This window comes from Candoia aspera, chromosome 1, assembly GCF_035149785.1.
Source record: "Candoia aspera isolate rCanAsp1 chromosome 1, rCanAsp1.hap2, whole genome shotgun sequence".
Taxonomy (NCBI): domain Eukaryota; kingdom Metazoa; phylum Chordata; class Lepidosauria; order Squamata; family Boidae; genus Candoia; species Candoia aspera.
The window spans coordinates 307,289,264-307,297,692 of record NC_086153.1 but is presented as its reverse complement, the minus strand read 5'-3'; the positions used below and the strand labels follow the sequence as shown (position 1 = coordinate 307,297,692).

The 8,429-nt window shown below is 37.8% G+C and overlaps 1 protein-coding gene across 1 annotated transcript; it reads left to right on the top strand.

The window, feature by feature from the left end:
* The first annotated feature begins 783 nt into the window (after positions 1-783).
* On the top strand, positions 784-7,316 carry LOC134490588 (serpin A12-like). Its single transcript, XM_063293742.1, has 4 exons — positions 784-1,720; positions 4,546-4,816; positions 6,247-6,394; positions 7,115-7,316. The coding sequence occupies exons 1-4, from the start codon at positions 1,054-1,056 to the stop codon at positions 7,304-7,306; spliced, it is 1,278 nt and encodes a 425-aa protein (XP_063149812.1). The 5' UTR covers positions 784-1,053; the 3' UTR covers positions 7,307-7,316.
* Positions 7,317-8,429: the final 1,113 nt, after the last annotated feature.

Here is an 8,429-nt window from a genome sequence, read left to right as displayed (position 1 = left end):
CAGAGCCATCTTTGGGCCAGAATTCGAACGTGATTTTGGCAATGTGGAAAGACAAGTCTTCTTAACTTCTTTGTCATCTCCTTTAATAAGTATATGCAAGAACTTCCAGCTGTCAATTTCTAACTTTACTTTAGAAACGATCTGATTATGTTGTATGGACAGGTAAAGATTATCTTGACATCTCATTATTATAAATGATTAAGATGATAGGAAGCAGCAGGAACTTCTCACACATGTTTGCAACATGCCTAATGGTTTAAAAGAGAGAAAGAGAGATGTAACAACCACCAAAATGGTAAACTAACTTCTAATTTCCCTGCTCCATGGGTTAAATCAGTGTTTATCATGCTGGCTGGGGAATTCTGGGAGTTGAAGTCCACACATCTTAAAGTTGCCAAGTTTGAAAAAGATTAGGGTTAGATTTTCCTAATCTTTCTTGGCTGGCTTTTTTTAATTTAGGCAAGAGAATGTTTTCAGTAAGTCTACCTTAAACCTAGTTTTGCTTTTAATAGAATTTTGGATTAATTATATGAAGTGCTGATTAAGTAACTGAACAAGGTACTTGTCAAATATCTTTCCTGAAATAATTCTTAAGCAAATTGAAGTTCAGTGTCTATCAGGGATTAATGTGTTAAAAATGTTCATTCTTAGGGTAAGAATCGAGAGAAAGATGCTGAGATCAAAGTGGTAAGAAGTTAGAAATGATTAAAATGGGATCTAATATAGTGATAGTTATTTCTCTCTAAATTCAGTCCATATCAGTGTGGTATTTTAATGAATGAGACTTGGGTAGGTACTGCCAATTTAACTGTATCATTAAATTCAACTGATATTTTCAGTTGAGAAAGTTTATGTTGAGAAATAGTGGCATCCACTGGTAGAAACTAGTATAGCATTATAGCTAAGAACTGGAGATATATAGTAATTATTTATACCTATGGCATCCATAACATACCAGAATTTGATTGATTTGTCTCTAATATGAATCTAATCAAAAGAATGTACTAACTGAATTAATGCATTTTTCTTTTTTGCTATCTCTTAGAGGGGAAAATGAAAACCATCTTTCTCTTATTGTCTTTAATTGCTGGAGTCCTCACTGACAATCCTTACCCACATACTTCTAACCATCCTAACAAGTATAACTGTGACAATTACCAGTATGAGCCTAATCAAAGAGATGCCCAGATGCCAATCCATGTACTAGTCAACAGTAATTCTGATTTTGCTTTCAAGTTCTTCAGGAAGGTCTTTTATAGTGGAAGCCAGCAAGGTGGCCCAGGCAAGAACAATATTGTCTTATCTCCCATAATCATCTCCTCTGCCTTTGCAATGCTGGCATTGGGTGCAAAGGACAACACTTTAGATCAGATCTTGAAAGGACTTGATTTTAGGCCATCAAAGATCCAGGAGAGGATGATACATGAAGGCTTCCATGAACTCATGAACATGTTAAATAATGGAGAAGCTGGATACCAGATGGAAATGGGGAAATGTCTTTTTGTGCAAAACCAGCTGCATCCTGAACAGCAATTCTTAAATGGCCTCAAAAACATGTATGGAGGAGACATCTATTTTGAAAATTTTAAGAACGCTGCAGAAACTGAGCAGCACATCAACAGTTACATTGAAAGGAAAACCCATGGGAAGATTTCTAAGCTTGTCAATGGAATCGATCCCATTACTGAAATTCTGCTGATTAGCTACATTTATATGAAAGGTAAAAGAACAGGCTTTTGTTCTCATTGTTTTTCAATCATAGCTGATCTTAGATTCTTGTCACATATTACATTGTGGCCTAGGTGGGCATTCAGTGGAATGATTAAACTAGAGTGGGGGGAGGGTACGCAAACCATCTCTATCCCCAACATCCCTAGCACCACATTGCCAGTTCTTCACTTTGCTAGTTCACCCAAAGGAGATGAGATAATAGTTGCGTTCAAGCTGAACTTCATTCTGTAGGCAGTTCTGCTTTGCGTTAACCTGCTGCTTTTATTGCTTGCAAACCCCCGCCCCCCATACACACACACAAACCTTTGTTCTGCCAATTAATTTCTGCTCAACAGTGATCCTAGTCTGGTATTACCAGCAATACCATGCCTTGTGTGAAACAGCCATTCAGGAGTTAGTACTACTGGTATCTACCTTCAGAGACTAGAAATTCAAGATATTTAGTAATGCCATGTGCCTAAAGTTCTATTCCTCCAGCAGTCAGGTTCCAAAGCATTATCTGGCTTCAGTCTACATTATTTCTCCATCTTCCTTTATGACTACCATATGGCAGACATTTTACAGTTGAACTGTGATCAGGCTCCAAATATAGATAAATAATTATTTTGATAAAGAACAAAATAGAAATTTTGGTTTATGCCAAGAGTTGTTGCTATTGATACTGTTTTCAAATGGCCTGGCATTTCAGGGTAAATAAAATTCCATTAATGTTAGTAACGCTGATTAAAACAAACTATAAATTAAAAGTGAAGTATAAGAGCTGACTTTGAAATCATCATCATCATCATCATCATCATCATCATCATTATCATCATCATCATCATCCCAGGAATTAAGCATGAGCCAAAGTTTGAATTTCTAGGTAATTATTTTTAGCCAACTATATGTATCACTTAAAAGATCTCAGGATATGGACATATAATAATTAAGTATTAGAACAAAGACAGACAGGCTGGATGACAAGCGAATAAACTGAAAATTGTGGTATTAGAGCCATAATTCTATAATATTACCAAAATAATGCTTTTGCTAAACTCTGTCATTTTGGACTGGATATGGAGGGCTGCAGGGTACAGAACAGACATTCATTTATTCCAAGTGTTTATATCCTACTTCCCCGTCTGGTAAAAATAGCAGTGTGGTGCAATGGTTAAGTGCCGCATTGTCAGTTCTGTCTGCAGAGCTCGCAGACACAGCTGTTCAGTTGGCCATGTTCCCCACTGGAAGCCACTGATAATCTTGTGTCCTGAGGTGGTACAAAACCAGACGTCTCTATATAGGCATGCTGGTTTTGTTTTGCTTTGCTTTGTAACAGCATGATAAATGAATCAAAGTCTCAATAAGAACGTCCTTATAGAGACCTGGTGTTCCTTCAGCTCCTTGTCTTGAGGAAAGATGTTAGAAGGGAAGCTGTACTCATGGTCATGGAAGGCATGATTCTTTCAATAGACTGCTTTATCACAGACCAGGCATCCACATCCTCTAATTCAGAAGCAGCAATAAGGGGTTGAATAAGCAACCAATGCTGTATTTTCCTGGCACATAGAACCTCCCCAGTCACAAAACACCTAATTTAGTTCCCTTCCCTCCTTCCTTCCATAATTTATCACCCCTATTTCTCTTAACTCCCCCAATTGTATGGCCCACAGTTCCAGGCAAAAGGTTTTCCTGCCCCAACTCTACCTGCTATAGTTTCAAGTCCTCTCAGGTGGCTTGTGCTACTGTTGAAAGCTGCAATTATTGTAGCTACTTCAAGTCAAGTCAAGCCCTTAGAATGGAGGAAAGGGAAAGAGTCAGAGGTATAAGTGGAGGATATCTTTATTCCCTTCTGGTGTGACATATCCCCTCACACCAGGCAATCCTTGAAAATTTATGACACTCTTAGGGTGGCCCAGGACCAATAGCTGCAGCTCATATTGAGTGATGATGATGATGACTGGGGCCAGATCTCAAACACTGGCAGGACTGGGATTCTGCACATTATTCTTAAGGTTTCAGGAGTTTCTTAAAACTTTATTATGCACATTTCTATATTTCTACTACACTTTATGCATGTTCATTGCCTCAATATGGCAGAATTCTCTTCCACAAGTTTTCAGTAATTATGGTCAAAGTGAGTTAAAGGAGAACAAAGAAGGACTTGTGGTGCCTCATCTGGCCTAGAGGACACAGCATACCCACTCTGACCTAGAGAAAGAAAAGTTCATATAGAGACTGGACAATAGGTTAGAATGTGCTTTTAGCCATTATTGTCTATGTTTGTAAGCTGGGTATCACCACGATGAAAGATTTTTGTGGCTGACTTTGACAATAAGAATGGCAAAATGTTCTGTTTAATAGTAGAAGGGCTAATGTATGGCAGGTTTTATGTTTTTGAAGTGTCAATTCAGTAGTTTATCTGAAAGAGTAGCAAATGCCAAATTTGAAAAAATCTTGGGTGCTCTTATCTATTTTTAAACTTTTCATAGGTCCTGCTGTTCCAGAATTCAGGCTGTGGCTGCCATTGCTTCTCTAGTTAAAATGGTATGACACTGTCACATAAATACACACAACAAAAGTAGAGAGGAGAAAGAGAGAAAAGGACCAAGCTGGATTGAGAAGTTTCAGGAAAACCATTACTTTAATAGTAAATACTATGTTGCAGGTTGAAATGCAGTGTAGTTCCTAGGTCTGAAAAGTTCAAGTACCTTAAATAATTATATTATCATTTCATAGATTCTTGTGCACAAAGATGTCTGTGTAGGAATAGAACTGTTCTAAGAAGTAAAAAAAAAAAGACTTACTTACTGACTAATATCTCTCTCCTTCTGTAAGCTAAATGGAAGAAGCCTTTTAATCCAAAGTTCACAAAAGAGCACAACTTCTATGTGAATCCTTACGTGGTCGTGAAAGTGCCAATGATGTTCCAGATGGGCATGTTTGAAATTGGACGTGATGATGAGAGGTTCTGTAGTATTTTGAAAATACCCTACGAAGGTCACACTGCTGCGTATTTTATCCTGCCTGACAAAGGGCAGCTCGAGAGGGTGGCCAGCAGCTTGTCATGTGGAGTTTTACAGACATGGAAGAGCATGCTTTCAAAAAGGTAAATAAGGAAAAGCACGACAATGGTGTGATGAGCTTCCAAAAGCAAGAACTTCTTTAGATGTACAATCTGCATCCCTCCAGACTACTTAGTCAATAGTGACAGATGCTGGCCGTCACAGTTCAGCAACATATGAAGGGACACAAATTGCCTACTCCTGACATAGTTAAAGAAAGATCTCTCTATCTCTGTCTCTCTGGGGGAAAAGGAAGCCAAAGTAGACACAAAGTCAGACCACATGAAACCAAACCAAAACAGTAATTGGCATAAGCTAACTGAAGACCAGTTACCAGCCAGGTGCTTCTTATGAACAGGGCTTCAAGCTAAAAGCCATGCTACTGGACCCAGCACTTAGAATGCGTGCAACCATTGAAGTTAGAATAATTGGGGTACCTATTCTTTGGGGCTAGTAGGTACATTTGAAATTTTGGAAATGCTTTGGGTATGTTCTCAAAATGGCTGCCACTGAAGGGTTTTCCCATTCTTAACACTCTTCTAAATTGGCCATAGATTGACTCAAAGCATCAGTTTTCTAGAAATTAAATATATAAGGCTTTAAAAAAACAACTTGCCCAAGAATTAAGACCGGAAAGAAATTGTCACTCTTTTGAGTCCTATTTCCTGTCCATCTTTTATTTTAAAAATACAGCAGAGACCCAGTGATTAAAAGCACAAACTTGTCCAAAACTCTGGCAGAGCTAAAGGTGCCCAAAGAGTGTGAGGATATGTTGGAATGACCTTGGGAGACAGGAGGAAGACTCGCAGCCTAGGCAAGCCTTTCCATCCAATAAGCTGGTAGTAAGAGAAGATTTTTAAGAGCTATTAACAAATGTACCAGGAAGCCTGAAAAGCTTTCTGTTCACCATAGTACCAACTGTGAATTGCACAGTAGGCACTGTGAAGGTGGCATTTTAATAAACCCTGTGAACATAGCATTCCAGCAAAATTGCAGTCAACAGCTCTTCTCCAATAATAATGAACATGGTAGCATAATATTGTAAGGGGCTACATTAAACACTAACTAGAGCTGGGAGATGAAGGTCATGGTAGGCAGTACCTCCAATAAGAAAGCAGATATCCATAATTAAGGAATGAACTTGTCAATTGGCAGGATTCTTAAGTAAGGTGAGAACAAATCAAATGGGTTTTCTGAAATATCACAAAAATTGAGCTTTTAGACATCTGTGCCGATCTTGTTCACATATACTGCTCAGTTGATATGGTCATATGCTACCCAATAGGGAGAGAAAAATCATCATATGAAAATATTCACAAATTGGCCAGGAAAAAGATTTTGCCTCAGTAGTTAAAATTAAGATAATCATCTTACTGCATTCTAATCTTGTAAAAGTCCACTCTACCTCCTTAGCATCAAACAAGCCTGGCTGGCATTGCAGTTTTACTGTAATTCACAAATCTTTCTTTAACAGCTCTGTAAATGTGTATATACCAAAATGCTTGGTAAGTGGAGAGATGAAGCTGAAAGATATAATGTACTCCATGGGTGTGACTGATGTATTCACTGACAAAGCAGATCTGTCTGGAATCACAGGTCAGCCCCAGCACAGGCTCTCAGAGGTAAGTTGTTTTTTCCCTTTTCTGTAGGAGGAGGTAGATATACCCACTTCAAAATTTATCATAAAGTATGTGTATACCTACACTGCTAGTTTATATTAATTGCAACATGATAACTACTCAAAATAATCTTAGAAATTATTCTTTGGCAAAGGTGAACAGTGTTTCCTGTTAAGAACTATAATCTGTGTTTCTTTATCTGAATAAATCTAGAAAGAAGTCTCTGTTCATGGTATACAGAGATTTTATTACAGTGTATTTTAAGTAAGTATAGCATACATCACTTTTGAGTGTAGAAAAATGATGTATACATGCTTTCAGGAAATGCATAAATAACAAGGGGCAATTATAATTTGGACTCTACATCCCACAGGCCCTAGCTCTGTTTTACTTTTCCTTTGAAGCCCTGTGTCTTCTGAATATCTTCTCTGAAAGACTGAAGACAATTCAACCTAGGTGGGACCATCTCTTTTAGGCTGTGGAAGAAAACAAGAAATAAGAACCTGGGTGGATGGGGAGATGGTTTGTTACTGCAACTGGAAAAGGTTTTTCTTAGATCTTTCCCATTCATTGTAAGCCACCTCCCTTTTCTCTGAAACATTTTCTATTTTTAAAAATAGCTATAGAATTCTGGGAATAGTAGTATAAAATAGATCATATTCATCTATAAACGAAATGATATGATCCTCCGCGTCTTTTATTTTTATTTTATTTTTTTTGTAGGCCATTCATAAGGCTGTGATAATGATTGATGAGAGAGGAACAGAAGCTTCAGCTGCCACTTCCATGGACCTGGTGCCCATGTCTATACCTACTATCATGAGATATAATAGGCCGTTCATTCTTATAATTCAAGAACAAAAGACTCAAAGTATACTATTCATGGCAAACATTTTAAATCCTACTGAGAAATAGGCCAAAATGCACCTGACATATTGGTGCATACTGCACATATTAAATTTACATATTGGTCTGATCAATACTGACTGTTCAATTTTCTTGCTGTCACCCTAATTGAACTCCAGTTTAGATTTGTGGGGAGATGAAAAAGACTTTCTGTAAAGGTATGATTGCTGCATTAGATACCTCACACAATAACTTGCCATACATGGTTATTTTGCTTCAGTTTTAGCATGAACCAGGCAGTCATTGAATTGTTCAGCAAGGGAGAACAGCAGGGTGAGGCTAAAGTTGAGAACAATTTTTTGGAGAAGTCACTCACAAGTCTTTCCTTGAGTATGACTGAAATATAGAAAGCCAAAGATGCTGCAGAGTATGAGTCAGAAGGTTTGTTTGTTTTTTTAATTGTATGGCAGTCAGAAGGTTATATAATGGAAGACAAGGTTTTCACACATATCCCTTTGCTATCTCATCCCCCATTAAGTTCAGAAATATAATACTGCACCCACCGACAAGAATTTCACTGAAAAAGATTTCTAAAAATCTAATTTTATCCAATTGAATATGAAGTGGTAGACATTTTGACCCTCAAATGACCATTTTGAGCATTTAGATCTAGAAACAAAACACATGTCTTGAAGCCTGGCTGCTTTGAGCAGCATCATTCTAAATGTTAATAGTCATTGAAAATAATCTCAGCATGGGCCAGCCCAGCATCAAAACAAGTCATTTTTAGGTCATCTAAAGGGTTTTTCCTGAGATCTCAACAATATGCTCAGGTCATTTTGAGTTTTGTTCCAATACAACACAGCCATCTTGATATGACATTTTAAGTGGAGCTGTTTTGTTTTGACCTTGAAGGAAGACACATTTCCTGTTTGTGCCTTAGTAACTCATGTCCTTGGTTATTTTGGAAAGGTCCTTTTCAAAACAGAATGCTGGACCAGAGAGGCATTTAGTCTAAACCAGCAATTCTCAAACATTTTGGTCAACATTTTCTCAACTTCAGCAACTTTAAATTGTGTGGACTTCAACTCCCAGAATGGCTGGGGAATTCTGGGAGTTGGAAATCCACACATCTTAAAGCTACCAAGGTTGAGAAATGTTGCTTTGGGATGGGGTGGGGGTGCATATTAGG